Source organism: Chelon labrosus (assembly GCF_963514085.1).
Source record: "Chelon labrosus genome assembly, chromosome: 24".
In the NCBI taxonomy this organism is placed as follows: domain Eukaryota; kingdom Metazoa; phylum Chordata; class Actinopteri; order Mugiliformes; family Mugilidae; genus Chelon; species Chelon labrosus.
This window is the reverse complement of record NC_140357.1, coordinates 2,139,308-2,155,101: the sequence shown is the minus strand read 5'-3', so window position 1 is coordinate 2,155,101 and position 15,794 is coordinate 2,139,308. Positions and strand designations below refer to the sequence as shown.

At 43.5% G+C, this 15,794-nt stretch overlaps 1 protein-coding gene across 1 annotated transcript in view; it reads left to right on the top strand.

The window, feature by feature from the left end:
* The window catches only part of dmd (dystrophin), a gene marked incomplete at its 3' end in the record, with an annotated part of 278,458 nt that overhangs the window by 121,604 nt on the left and 141,060 nt on the right, over nt 1–15,794 (top strand). The window contains exons 8-9 of the mRNA XM_084574167.1: nt 2,176–2,294; nt 8,338–8,534. Coding sequence (XP_084430293.1) covers nt 2,176–2,294; nt 8,338–8,534 — 316 coding nt within the window. The remainder of the gene's footprint in view (nt 1–2,175; nt 2,295–8,337; nt 8,535–15,794) is intronic.

Sequence of the window (15,794 nt, the reverse complement as noted above, 5' to 3'; positions counted from 1 at the left end):
CTCATCAGAGGTGGAAAGTACACTCAAGCATAACTTGGTGGTATTTTTTCATTGGAGCCACTTTATTCTCCACAATAATTCAGAAATACTGTGCTTTTTAATTAATGTGGCAATCTCTTAAATGTCTCCAAAGTCCCTAACCATCACACAATGTGGCAACACAACAGCTGGGCCATTGGCTCAGCCGATGGCCCAGAGCTAAACTGCTTAAGATGATGTATTGCAGACTCGTAGTGGTCTAAGTCTACCTTAGTTGGCCCATCATCAACCCCATGCACCTCCTCCTGGCTTTGATGCAGTCAGTAAATGTGGTGATTTCTAGATTCAAAAAAGGTCAGATGGACAGATGGTTGATTGGCTTGAGTAACTTGAGTTACAACATTTTCAACAAAACCGTTTTGTATGCCCGCCGTCAACCCCATGCACCTCCTTCTGGCTTTGATGCATTCAATAAATGTGCTCCTTTTTTAATTCAAAAAAGCTTTGTCTCTCAGCCAGCCACTAACTTGCCATGAGAAGATGACCATTGGGTTCCAATGGTTCTGCTAACACAAAGTGAACAGTTCCTTCTGCTGCAGCTTCCTGTTAAACACATCTAACTGGCAAAACATGGACTGGCATTTATTATGTGGCAGTCACGGCAAATTCATTGTTTAGCACTTCCCGGCATCGACACGCATCTGCGAAATAAGACAAAGATCATTTCTGGCATACTCCGACAGCGGATCAGTTTGAAATATTGCAGGCAATAACGGAACAAGAAGGAGCAGCCGGGGTGAGCCGTCAGGGCCGCAGGCGACAGGCTGAACACCTCCGACTTCCCAGCGAGGTTGGCTACTCCTTTCAGCGAGCCTGGCCGCTCGAGACCGTTCAGGCTGTGTTCCGCATAAAATCTGATCACACATTTTACAAAAATGGCAGCACACACGCTGTTCTGTATTAGAGGATTTCATGCCATAATACTGCTGAGAGATGATGATGTGCATGGATTTGGGCAAGATAGTCGTGGAGACCTGCTCTGAGTTTCGAGTATAGCTTGGGATTTGTTTTCCAGTGACATTTCCAAGTTAAACAAACCCCTAAAACGCTCTTGTGTTTTAGGGCTTCTGACTCTGATGCACGTAATTTAAGGGGAAGTTGCTGCAGAATAGATACATATTAGACTAGAAAGTCCTCAATGAATCCACAGGTGAATGTCAAGCATTGATGATTTCACTGGAGTACCATAAGCACTGAAGTTACGAGTCATGGATACGGGATGAAAAGTGAATAGACGGTTGGTTAGCTTGAAAAACCACCATCTTTCCGCGGTGCTAGAGTCGGGCGTTTTGTATGCCCGCCGCCAACCCGGTGCACCTCCTTCTGACATTAATGCAGTCAATAAATGTGGCGCTTTCTTGACTTAAAGCAGCTTTGTCTCTCAGCCAGCGATTACTTTACGTCTAAACACAATTAGGGAAGCTTTCCGGAAAGCTGTACTACGAAAAAAAAAACAAAAAAACTAATGATTGAAAGAGCAAGTTAAGAGGTAAATGAGTCAGTAAATGGATAATGGATGAAAGGTCGGATGAATACATGGCTGAATGGCTCTGCAGAGGTGATACACGCTCAGGCAGCCTCTTTGGATACTCCGGAGAGTTTGCATCCCGGGCCTGCACTTGTGTAATTATGAATTAAATCATGGCTAGCTGCCACGAGCATCTGTTAGCAGAGCCCCTTACAGGAATGCGCGCACCAAAACCAACACCGTGCACACCGCTTGCTCCGGCGACCAACAAAACAAGTTCTGACATATTATTTTGCACCACATGGAGCCACTGTACCTGTTTGCTGTTGCGCTGAAGTTGGAGTTGGAGAGAGTGCGAACATCACTAAAAGTAATGCCCCTGCACAGCAAATGAACTCATGGTGGCTGATTTAAAGTGCCTCCATAAATAAACCCCGCTGCATCAGCTAAAGTGAGCGTTTCATAAAATAAATCTATAGGTTATATAATTAAAAATTCATTAAACTTTTTTACTGCTATAGTGTCAGCTTTTTTGTTTCTTTTAGTCTACCTAGAAAATGACCAACCAGGGACGTGATCTAGCAAATAGACAAGGTGGCCTTTCTATATTTGGACAAATTAAAATAAAGGTCCATTCTATGCGTGATCCATTTTCTTTTTCTTGGCAGGCCTGAGCTGTTCGACTGGAGCTCATTGGTGAAGAAGGCATCGCCGATCGACAGACTGGAGCACGCCTTTAATAAGGCGGAACAACACTTGGGGATTGAGAGGCTGCTGGACCCTGAGGGTAACATGCTCATATATCAGCACATATGCTCACACGCTGGTAGTTCCAGAGAAAAATATTCAAACTGAGTTAAAGCTCTGCATGCGTTTCACGCCTTCCAATCATGTTTTTTTAATTGCGCCGGTTAAACGTGACGCGACACGCTACGATAGGGCGTCGGGGTGGTGAGAACCGTTGACACGCTGATGGACGGCAGGGCATCGACGTGCAAAACATCCCACAAAAGCTATGTCCACCAGGGATTTCTTTGAGTTCAGTGGCTTCCACCAACTCCAGGCTTGCTGCCGGGCCCTAAGACCAGTTTACACACTCTTAATCAAAACCGTCAGACAGGGATAAATTGAGTTAATCTAGGCTGGGTCACATTTTATTGCCGCACTGTCTTTGGTGGATGGTCCTCTGTGATAAATGGTAGTTCTTTGGAAACATAGAAAAAAATAAAAAAAGAGAGAGCATTCTTTGCTGTTGTCTCTTAGGAATAGAGAGACATATAGAGCTGGGTTGGGGTAAAATGCCGGCTTCTGGCTGCCAGCCTGAAAAAAAGTTGGTATTTAAACTAATATTAGCTCATCATTCTTTATTGCAATTATTTCAGAATTTGTATTTTTCGCCCAAGTCCTAAACAAACATAATTAAAGTCTGTTGCAATTTAAATTCAGATATATTGGAAAAAATTGCTTTGCTGCTTGTGCTCACCACCACCACGATTGGACTCATGCAGTTTTAATACTAGTAAGGACTGTCTCCACTTCCAGTATTTTTAGGATGGAAGTCATATAGTAGAGAAATAAAGCACCCCAAAGTCCATTCAAGACCCTATATAAGGTTTTTTTCTTCACTACCCTAACATACCCAGACTCATTTCTTCAGAATATGAGTCTGGTAACGCATTATTCCATCATGTGGCGTGTTAGTCCTAGACTCCTACAACCAATGAGAGAGATTTTGTTGTATGCAATCCATGTGTGTGGACTGTACTTGGTCAGATGCGTACTTTGAATTGGAACAGTACTCAGGTACATATTGATACACGGCCACAGGTACAGGGAAACCTTTAAAGGTAACACAGGAAGTACGCAAAACCCAAAACAGAGGAGAAACTATCAAGGTATCAAGGTCCAAACTCAGTAATATAACAGTTTTACACAGAATGCTGTTAGTGGGGGCTTTTGGGTCCTGTGGGTTGAGTGGAGAGGCCTGGATCAGGCTTGTTGCAGTGCATCCAAAGTCAACTCCTTGTGCTGTTCATGTTTTTTGAATATCCTAAACCGTTTTGTTGGCTTCTGCCATCGACGTCCAAAGGTTTCCCAGCACAACATTGCATTGTCACAAGATGGTCAAACTTCTTCTTTGGGGACACTGTTTGGAATGGTCTTGATTTCATGAGAAATCAGAAAATGAGAGGAACTACCACTCCACGCCCACTGTGAGTGCCGTGTTCAGACTTTGAACCAGCGCAGCGGGGATCCTTGTAATCCTTCAGCGCTCGCTTAAGCCTTGAAACGACGCATCGGGGCAGATAAATTTCCATTGATCTTGCTATAAAAGAACTAGCAGTCGGGAGCACGTGAGGTGAACGTGTGATGCTATTATGTTGTGTGCGTGTGTGTGCGTCAGTGCTTAAAACACTATTAATGCCCCCACCTGGGCTTTTTGAACATATTCCTCGTGCTGTGAGTAACAAGGGTTTCGGGTTGCCTTTGAGGTGTGTGTGGCTTGTAATCTCAATGAATAGGAGCTGTCAGAATTTTTGACAAGTTGGACACTTGTTTGATATTTACTTCTTTGAAACAGCCCCGTTGCCTGTGATGTGAAAAGTAGCTCTAATGCGAAGGCATCAAGCCACGAGGCATGCTTTGGTGTAATCGTAGACTTGTAGTTTCGTTCTTTCTTGACGTCTGTGGCTGACATGGATATTCAGAGGAGGGATTATCGCCAAAGCTGTGAGCAAATTGTCTGTTTTTGTAAATCAAACCCTATTGTTTACATTTGTTCTACAATGGATGCGCCACCAGAGTCTGAGTAACATTGCAATTAATATGTGCAATGGCTTTACGCACTCTTTTGTTTCCTAATGTATCAGACAAACCAACAGCCGCATTTATTCTGCAGCACGACAACAAGCTCCAATATCCAGCCAGAGTCGTAAAAAAAACTATTTTCAGCCACAAGAAGACCGAGGAGTGCTGCAGAGCCCTGCTCTCGACATCAATGAGGCAGTCTGGGATTAGAGAAAGAAAAGGAAGACAATGAGACAGCCGAAAAGCACGTAAGAACTGTCGCAAGCTGTCCAAAATGCTTAAAACAGCTACTGACAAGTAGAGATGTGAAGTTCACGAACGAACTGAATCTATTGATTGGCTCTTTAACACAAATGTTGAGACCCGCAGTTGCAAGCTGTAGTTGTGCACAAACGTACATGTGCATGTGCAAATATCACAAGACGTCATCTGAGTTGTCCACACCACCTCAAGAAGGACAAGCGGTTACAGAAAACGAATGAATGAGTAAAACTCCGATATCACCAACAGGATATATTGTACATTGGTGGGGTGTTTGAATAATTCTGATCCAAATCTGACCCCATCATTCCTCCCAGGGACTATTTCTCGGATAAAATGAGTTACCCAATCTTAAAAATAAATATAATATAAATATAAAAATGAGCCAGTCTTTTGAGACAAGCCCTGGATCCCTTCAAAGAGCCGTAAATCCCATCTCTACTGACAAGTACCTTGAAAAACTCCCATGCCCATGGTCATAGCAAGTCAGCGTGGCGAAGTCTGGAAACACCCAGTCACCTAACCTTTTAATCAGACTTTGATTTGCTTCCAAACACACAAACACCTGCAACAAATTCAATGCAAGCTCAAGATTTGCAGTACACCATGAAGTATTTCCCTTTGCAGCGATCGTGCAGTTTCATTTTCTGGTCGTTCCAGTGGCTCAGCATCCCGACCACAATCATGTCCCCAGTAGTGTAGGCAAGGCTTCAACAAGCCACCCATTTAATTGATAAGATCTTGAACTGTGAGCTGGTGTACAGTGGCCGAAATAGTTCTTAGTTTCCCATAAGATTGGCATCTTATTTCAATACACTCATGTAGCCAGGTTTTTTGGGAACTTACGTAAGGTTAAAACTTCCGGTGAGTTCAGACTACCAATGAAAAAAGCAACTAACTGTTTGGCTGGAAACTGGCGATAGGAATCTACAAACTCACATCCAGAACCTGGGCACCGTGATAGGCATGGTGCCCGACAAATAAAACTTGTGCCGACTTATTTTTCAGAGCTTCACCAGTTTTCTCTGTTCTTTTCCGTCTGGTGGAAAAGGGTGTTCCAGTTCCATTCCCTTCATTTTTTGTTTTTACTGCAATGTTAACAAAAAGGGATACAGCTTGGCAGTCTTTAGCAGCTATTGTGGGATTGCCAGGTACTTGCTTGCAGTGTGGACACAGCATTACTTGCCCCTTCTTGCAGAATTGTAATGTTAGGCCATATAATAATGACTTAAGTCCATTGAACAACTCCCTCCAATGTGTTAATAAGTGACAAAATGTCCATGTGGTACAGAAAGGATACAGAACTGACCATAATACTTTGCCTTTGAGCTAGGGACTAGGGATCATGACGTCTTCCCAATGCTTATCCTGCCTTTGTGTGCTTCTTTCACCCACCTTTTTCACTCCTGCACTCCTATGTCTTGTCTTCGCTTTGTTCATCCCGGCTCTCGAGCATTTATTCACTTCCTTTGCCAACAATCAAAGCCCAGCTGTAATTTTGCCGCTTCTAAAGTTCCGTCTTCCCTAACCTGGGTCGTTGCCGCTTGGGGAGGTCATGGACGGAAGTTTATTTTTGCATAATAATAGACTCTCTCGGAGCCTTGAGCTGAATATCACCGTCTGAAGCACTAAAATATCTCCTCAGGGATCATTTGAGATGCTATTTTTATCCAAATTAATGACATTTCCACAGCGCATGTTTACAGAGACAGATTTAATCACCGCAGAGGCAAATATCCTTTCGTACGGCAAATGCACATCAACGCAGCGACATATGCTCGTACAAAACACAGACACGATCGCCGCCACATAATTATGCACATGCATGTAGCGGAGCTGCGTTGGGATGATTGACGCGGTAATCATGGGACCAGAAACACATAGTGGACGGAACAAGGGGCTGGGCAGACGCTCAGGCTCACGCTCGCAGATGGCGGCATTATTTATGGAGATGTTTGTCTTCCTCAGACAAACAAAAACACCCTCGCATTTCTCTCCGACAAATCCTTATTCCGCGGCCAAATATATGACTCCCACTCGAGCTTTATCTATCTCTCTCTTTCTCGCACACAAGCTTGCCTTCACATACATCATTCCTGGCGAGCATGCACGCACTATCTCCTTGTTCCTTTTCCTCCTGTTGTTATCTCCTTCTATTCCTCCATTGTGCTGGTCATTACTCTTACACTTGTGAGCTCTGTTACATACACACGGCCGTCAGATCATTAGTACTCCGTCTCTCCATCTGCTCTCCGACTCCTCTCCAGTTCCGCCCATTTCCAATATCTTCTCCATGACTGCTCCTCGGTCTCCCACCGTTCATTTATCTGCCGCGCCTCAATCCCGCGGTGATCTGTCTCTATTAGTTTTGCTCCGGGGTTGACCGGCCAGGCCACAGGCTCTCTGGGCCACCCTTCCTGTAGCCCTGCGCTGACTTAATTTAGCTTTAAGATTCAGGCAGACGGACGCGCACGCTGATGCTGTGGGAAATAAAGAAGTGTCATAAAGAGTGGCCTCCGGTTATTCATGAGCGCAAAGAAAAACGACTTAATCGTTTTTTGCATTTGACAGACAGTCTTCTGTATCACCCTGCATCCTTTAAGATGCTTTATAAGCAAGCATCACAAAATATTACCCTCATGTGGATACACATAAGTGTGTCTACGCTTCCATTCATTTTTAAGCTCCAACTGACATACAGTATGTCTTGTCAGTAAGATATCTTAGTGGTTTGCATCTCTTCACGACTTCTGTTATGGCTTTTCTCAGACTGTTCTCAGACTGTGTCCCATATAACAGTTTTCCCTCAGATAACGGGAGCTTCAGCACCAGGTTTTTCTGATTTCTGGCTTTTTTGTAAGCCTGGAAGATAGTCTGGCATCCCCACCTCCAATTCCTTTGTTGCTGGAAAGCTGGTCTGGGACCCCTCCGTTGGAAACTGATTATTCTCCTGCTCATTAAATCATATGGGTCTCATGTGATGATGGACAGAAGAGCAACAGCAACGTAGTCATACAACTCAACTGAGCGCTGTTGGGTTGAGCAAGCTGTTCCAATTCCACTAGCATGTCTTTTGAGAAAGATATTGACAAGAAAAGGGGTCGAGAAGATGGGATGAAAGGGGGTTAAGGGGATGGGATGAAAAAGGGATAAATGGGATGAAAGGGGTTAAGGGGAAGGCATGAAAAGGGTCGAGGGGATGGGATGAAATGGGGTCAAGGGGAAGGGATGAAAAGGGGGATTAGTTATAATAACTTCATTTGACAGACTGGTCTTCAATGACCATTTACTTTTCATCTACTGTTACAATTAGTTCACCCAGTCTGATTCAGAAATTCTTCTGAGCTTCTAATAGCTGTGGTGATCATCTGACTCAACTAACACCATCGTCAGATCAGGATTTTAATATAACCAAGACTTTGCTTTATGGCCAAATACCTGCTAAAGAAGACATTCCCCAAACACCAGCTGGAATTTGTGCTTAGAGCTCATCAGCAAATTTTAGTATACTAACCCAGTAAGCTGAGAGCCTGCATAAGAGATAGGAAGTTATTTAGTTATACAACACCTGGAGCACCCCTGATGTGAGTTGCAGTACTGAGATTAAGATAAAGACATCAAACCACAAACAGGTGTACAGTTTCGTAACTGCCTTCTCATATTTGTTTTAATAGATGCTGATTTTTTTTTCCCTTATTTCCAACACTAAAGTGTTCACTTGGAGGGGCTAACCTTCCCTTCTGTCGCTCTCTCCTCTTCAGATGTGGCGGTGCCTCACCCGGACAAGAAGAGCGTCATCATGTATGTGACATCGCTCTTCCAAGTGCTTCCCCAAAGCATCTCCATGGAGGCCATCCAGGAGGTGGAGACGCTGCCGCGGGCGACCCCGGCCACCGTTGCCCGGGTGACGACGGAGGAGCACTACCAGATCCAAACCCAGCAGCGCTTCTCCCAGCAGGTTGGATACATGCATATTGTTTCAATCCTAAGCATCTGGTGCTTTTGTTACTATGACATGTGACACTGTTATGGCTCATTGTTTACTGAAAGATACTTGGGTTTATAACAATCAAGATTATCAAGGAACTTGATAATATCAAAATACAGTTAGGTCTGAGCAGTGCCCCTAACCAAAGCCTGTACGACCTACGTCAGCGTTGTTGGTTAGTATTTGAGTTCCCCTCCTCCGAGATATGGCTAAGACCAGTCAATGGATGTCTCATTTTATTTAAAAACCTTTAAATAGGTTATGTTGCCTGAGGGTAACATGGTACCATAGAGAGTTAATACACTATCCTGATTTTTGACCTGCAGACCCCCTCGAAATCTGTGTGAAGATTTTTCTTACAATTTCAAAGACGACCTCCCCGTTCATCTCAGTCGCAGGAATCAAATGCTATAAGAACATGGTGATGAAATGGGAGACTGAGAGCTTGCAAATGAGAGCACTCCGCCAAGTCTTGTGGACACCATCAAACCTTTAACCTGTCAAACCAGGAAAAATGCGTAAAAAGACATACCCAGTGTAAATGAAGGATTGTCCGACAATAATATGGTTCATATGCATGACATCTAGGGACCTCAGAGAATGTACTCCCTGTGTAAAAAAATATTGTGTTCGTTACCATGCCCGAGTAAACTGGAAAAAAAGAGGGAAATGTGAAATTTCTCTCCTCACCTGTTTAGCAACACCATGCTAACAGTGATTCCATGCACACAGATGACATTGATCACCTTCAGCAACTCCTTGACTACAAATGTTCCAAATCTGATAGAATGTGAGCAAAGGGCAAAGCCTCCACAAAGGTCTTAGTATGGGTACCACCAGGCGGACACTCAATTTGTGTGCCCAATGGATTATTTTACACTTCCAATGGAAACTGGGTGTAAAACGCAACTTAAGTCCATTATAGGAGTCTGCTGCGTCCACTGGAGATGTTGGTTTGGAAATTTACCTTTTGCTTCATCAACTTCAGCCATTGTGCACAGTATAAAATCAATAAAAACATCAAAATGTATAATTTTGTCTCCAAATGGAGATGTTTCGTTGGCCTGTCATCCACCCCTGTCCCAGAAATTACCTTTCTCACTTCCACGTAACTGGGGAAACTGACAATTAAACATGTTACACTTTATTTCTACACTTGAATAATAAGTCTTAAATAATGAGCCATAAACACTGTCAAAGAAGCATGGGTGTTACCATAGTAATGTGCAATTGCTGTTTTCTGCGGTAAAACATGTTGTATTGACCTGCCTGTCAGTCAGCATGGGAACTCTAGATGGGGAGAGTTGCATCTTTACAGCTGTTTCCTGCATTGGCTTAACACTGATACATGCACATACAAGATGCAATGATTTAATCTCCATGAGCTTTTAATTTGCATGTGTGGTGCCTGTGCCCAGCTGTGCGCTCGCTTCGTCATCGGAGCTGCTTCCCTACATTTTCTTTTCATTGCTTTGTTCGTCAGGCAACATCCATAATAAATAATAATAATAATATTCAACCAGGCTCTGTGGTATTGCATATTACGCAACTAAATGATTGCAGTTGTTTGTATGCATATTATCTGCTCCACAATAGGGTTATCTAACCAAGCTACAAAATAAACTCCCTCCTAAGCATCGACACTGCCTTTCTGCTGTCAACCTGCCGCTTTATCTACATTACAAAGTGGTCCCAGCAGGGTGGGGTCTCTGTTGTATTAGCCTGAAAGGGAAAGAGATGAAAGGAAAGACTATCAGCGGTGTGTGGCAGCAACACACAGAAGAGACTCTAAGATATTCCAGGCAAATGTGGGGATTAGTGGAATAAAGTAGATAATGAAGTTTGAGTACCAGCCTTACTGTGGCCATAATGATAAAAGTTGGAGCTAACTAGCAGCCGCAAAGGCATTCCTAAAGAGCAGGAGCAATACCGTTTTCATAATCCACTTTATTAAAAAGTATAACGTACAGTTCAAAGTGTCCTTGAGGAACCAAGATCAAGGAGATTATTACAATGTCTAGAATGTTTCTATATCACATAATTTTATACATAAATGTGCTTTACTGCCCAGGAATTCTGCAAAAAAATTGTAATAGGCAAAAATGCCCATTTGTGCAGTCCCTTTGTGCATTATTTTGGCGTGGGGCAGTTTTATCTTTGCCTTGAGAAAAAGACAAGTGAAAATGTAGCTTTTGCAATAGTGATGTGTTGTTCGCAAACGAACCGAGTCTAAGAAACCATTCTTCGTAGCGAACAAGAAGAGCCGATTCCCATCGTGGAGAGCTTAGGCCATTACTGAGAATCCAGGCAAGCAGCCGGCGGGACTTTATTTTGATGGGCAACCCATGCGGCCAATCACGTGCGAGGACAGACTAGGATAATACCATTGTGTTAAAAAGGGTGCCAACCTTAAAGACTTTTATCTAAAGTGTCATAATTTCTTCTGTCTGTACCCGGCTGGCCTTAGGCAGATGGGTCCCTCCATGAGCTGGGTTCTGCTCGAGGTTTCTTCCTGTTAAAAGGGAGTTTTTCCTTGCCACCGTTGCCTTCAGGCTTGCTCTGGGGGTTTCAGGCCGGGTTTTTGTAAAGCGTCTTGAGACGATTTGTATTGTTATTGACGCTATATAAATAAAATTGAATTGAATTGAATTGAATTGAATAATGTTAAGACTCACACTGAATTTATTTAATTTGTTTGCTGGGGTTCAGTTGTTCATTTAAAGCCTAAAACAATAGTAACTGTATATTTTTGGAATGAAAACACATAAAAATAAGGCTTTTATAACAACAGCAAACTATACATAATCGCTAAATCTGGATAAAAGAGAAAGCTCAGAGTGAAGTTAAATGAAGAGTCATTTGGGAGCTTTAAGAGCCGGCTCTTCTAAGGGAGCCGAGCCAAAAGAGACGGCTCTTTGAAAAGAGATGGACTTCCCATCACTACTTTGTAATAATTTTGACGTATGGCCACATCTGCACACACTTTCCCTTCAGAACCAGTGGCTAAACCAATGTTCAGCTTTTATATGTATTCTAAAGATCCCCAGAGATGTGTTGACTTAGCCGCTTTCAGTTAGAAGCAGCAACTGGCTCACAGCTCCTCATTCCTTCAGCCGCCACTTGCTTCAGGGTCTAAATCAAAAAGGAACTCCGATTAAAAATGCTGCAAAAATGAAGATCCTCCAGTAACAAATGAGATCTGCCGGCTCTGACCTTCTGAGCCGAGTTAAGCTAAGGTCGGTGTCATGCTATCACCCCGCCAATCGCAGAAGGATTGAGTGTTCTTCCTGGAGTAATGGCTGCTAATATTATTATCCGGCTCGGTTTAATGGCCGCATCGACCCCTCCCCTTCGTCGGCTGTCAGTCTGAAAGTGCAGAGAAACTGCCAGGCCTATATGATCTGGGGACGCAGTGAGAGAAGGACGGTCAGAAAAAAAGAGAGAGGGAGAACTTGAGCTTCAGAAGGAAAGATAGAGGGGAAAAAAGACAAGAAGGAAAGAATCATAGAGATGTATGGCAAGAATGACGAGGTGGAGAGGCAGGCAATGAGGAGTGAGATGGAGCAGACAAATAGGAAGCGCACGGAACAAGCGAGACGGCAATAAAACGAGAGACGGAGAGGAGAGGAAGTTACTGACGGCGACTATTATCTACCTCCTCACTCATCTGTCATCATCAAAGCGGCGCTGTCACCACCTCCTTGCATCAACGCAATACATCCACCACCTGGGACCCAGGAGGAGAAAATCTAGCTTTTTATTAAAAAAATAAAATAAAATAAAAAATGTAGGGAAATTATTGCACTTATAGTTCGAGAATTGGCAAAGTCAGCATTTCTGTGACATTATCTTGACGTGTTAAACCCCACCCGTGTGGTGCCAGGCAGCGACGAAACAAACAAACACCAAGAGTTATTTCCCAGGAACCGTTTGATCCGGTGGGCCGGGTGGCCTCTGGCTGTCTCGTCTTCACAGCAGCCAGCGATCCCTAATCCACCTTGAAAGACGGAACAGGGGGAAACAGCAAGGGGTAAAGCGAGGGGCGGAAGACAGACGGGGAATAAGTAGCAGGTGAAGAAATGGAAGGAGAGAGGAAGGAGAGAGGAGAAACAAATAACGGAGGTGAAAAGAGGAGACCTGAAAGCCGGGGAGCTGCAGCCGAGACAGGGGTCGATTAAACTTTTATGGCGTCCCCGGTGGAAAGGTTGACTCGGTTTTATTTCACCTGACTATCGGAAAAGGCAGCTTGAGAATGTCAAGCGAGCGGGAGAATCAGGTATCAGTGAAACTCTATTTAAGGTGTGGGGTAATGCTTGTAAATGCATCCAAAATAGGAGGTGACACCTGGACTAGTTTGAAGTTTCTGAAGCCACAGCTTTAAAACCCCTGACATGTGAAGAGATTGACATCGGCCATCTCATTGTAATGCAATGTATTGCTATCCTGGAAGCAAGCCCCACCCTCCTAAGCCCACAAATGATTTGTGGTTGATTGATTATGTTGGGGCAATGATCTGCTGGGCCAGTCGAATCATTTGGGTAGCCTTTATGCGGTGATGGACACAAGAGTAGCAGCAACGAAGTCATACACGTCATCTGAGCGGCATGGAGTTGAAGTTGTTAGCACTGGTTGCTCCAACTCCTACTGGTTGTAGGACTATCCAACCGTGTGCAGAGGTATTTTTTTCTCTATATCTGTTGAAGCACTCCCCGAAATGAAATCCAGATAGTGTTATCATGCTAATTTCTAAGATTTCAGTGTGGCTACACTATGCTAGCACATTGCTACGTAGCCTTGGGTCCACACGTGGATGTTAGAAGTAGCACCTAGCTAAATATCACTGACCAAGCACATTGTACTCGCTGATAGCCTCACAAAAGTACAACGCTCGCAACCGCATCGCACAAACTAGTTCATAACGACTCGGGTAAGTCCGTGTTAAGATCCCGCATTAACATCGGATGTGGGCAGTCCAATCACAGGCGGCCAGCTTTTAGCGTCCGTTCACACCTGGCTTTAAAAAACGTGTCTCCACATGTGTCCTCAGCCGTCCTCAGCCGATCTCAGTCGCAAAAAAACTCCAACATCCTTTGGGTGGTGCAGTACAGCAACTCTCTGTAATGGATCTCTACTGTTGTTTCAGAACCACGAACAGTGCTGTTCTTTGGGTGTGAGTCATGACTCAAGTAATTATTTATTGATCTCTGCCCTGACGTTAGTTATTTTTGAAGTCCTGCACAAAACTCAGATTATAACTCCAACCCCGGAAGCTTCCATATGCACAGTAATCCCTGGTTATAAAGTTAAAATAAAGACACGGATGATTGAGGAAATTCTTGTTGTTTCTAAATGAACCCTGCTGAGTACGGGCGGCCTTTAATGTGACCCAGGACACTTTGTGTGACCTCCAAATGCGGTCTGAGATTGAATCTCTCAAATGTGTCCCGGATGTGTTCACGCCTGTCCTTTTACGATGCTCACTGGTGATCGGATTCCCCAGGACGGATGTTAATGCAAGGTCAGAATGGGCCTGAGGAATTCTCCCAACTTTGTGGCAACAGGAGGTTCATAAAGACATTAGTTATGCCTTTCCTACCAAGCTCAAGGGTCCTCCAGAAAACCAAACAAACCTTTGATACTCTGCTCTTGGGACCAATGCTTCCAGATGCAACTCTTCTGTGATCAGATAGCTTTGGAAGACCCACCCCTTTCCAGACTATTTTCTGACAGACCATAAACCAGACGCTAAGCCTGCCAAGTCTGAACACTTTCTTTATTGCACTGACACCATCATCTGAACTGGACCAGTGGAGCTTAAAATCATTTTAAGAGATGATATCCGACAAGGTTACCATATTCCACCAAATACCAAATAACCAAACATTCAGATCTGGGATTTGCTCAGTGTTGCAATTCGGATGTTATATTTCTGATGTTTTGCGTCATCCAGTGACTAATGAAGTATTTGTGTTATTGACTCCGCCTTTGATGGACCGTATTATGCGTTAATGCGTGTCGAGAGAACAGGCAGAAAAGTACAAATGTGCCCAGAAGGAAAGGCGCACTCATCTCCCACTTGTAGGTTCCCCATTCAAACCACGTATACAGTTGGTGCACGACGACTGAGGGCCCTTTCCAATGAAAACCGTGTGTTGGCAGCGCATTTACCGACTCATTAGTGGACTGATTTCAATTAGGGAGCTTTTTAATTTTTCATCATGCATGTAAAATATTTGGAAAGGATGTGCTGGTTATTACAAATATAAATAATTCATAAAGAATAGGGTTGTTTAGTCTGCAACACGCAGCACTCCCAGCTGACCCTAGTCACATTTACTTACTATCCTGCTAGTGTAGTGCAGCATACTAATTACACGTTTACAAATGTGTATTTTATATCTCTTGATTAAAGAGTTCAGTATATCTGAAGGTATGGTATTTTATTTCTTTTCCAGATGAGAAGTTTGATAGCCTTGTTAGAGTACGGGGAAACTGCTAACCTTGGTCTGTCCTGAGGCAACGCAATCTCAGAGTCAGCACCATAAACACAGTTAGGTCGACGAGTTTTTGGTTTGGCTCCTTCCTGAAACATTTTTTCACAACCTTAACGGTGGAGGACCTTAACACAAGAAAGGAGGAGGAAACTGAACAGGTGCAATCCACAAAAGATAATCCATAAAACAAAGGTAGTCAAATACCTCGTGCAGACCTTGCATTAACATCTGAGTCACATTAAAAAAAGCCTTTCCGTTCTTGTAGCTGTAAATAATAAATCAATCTAAACAGGTTTTAATAAATGAACGTATTTAATACTCGTGAACTGTGTATCATTCGGATGTGATCGTGTTGACGTGGAAGTAGTATTTCTTCAACCATCGGTGTCTTTAATTTTTATTTCTTTACTTTTATTACCAGAGATTATGGTGTGTATGGAAGCTTCCGGGGTTAGAGTCATAATCCGTGATTTGTGCAGGTCTTGAAATAACTCAGGTCTGGGCGGAGATCAATAAATAGCCCATCGTGCACACACATAAAATGGTGAGGTTCATGGTTCTGAAACGGCAATAGAGCTCCTCTGCGCCCTGAATTGTGTTGATGTTCATTTGCATACAGAGCGCGAAACTGAGATCGGATCTGAATGTAATGTAATGCCGGCGATGGAGATGGTCGGGGTAATCCAAAAAGAGTCCAACAAAAGTGATCCAAACACTAAAAGAAGTCAAGAAATTC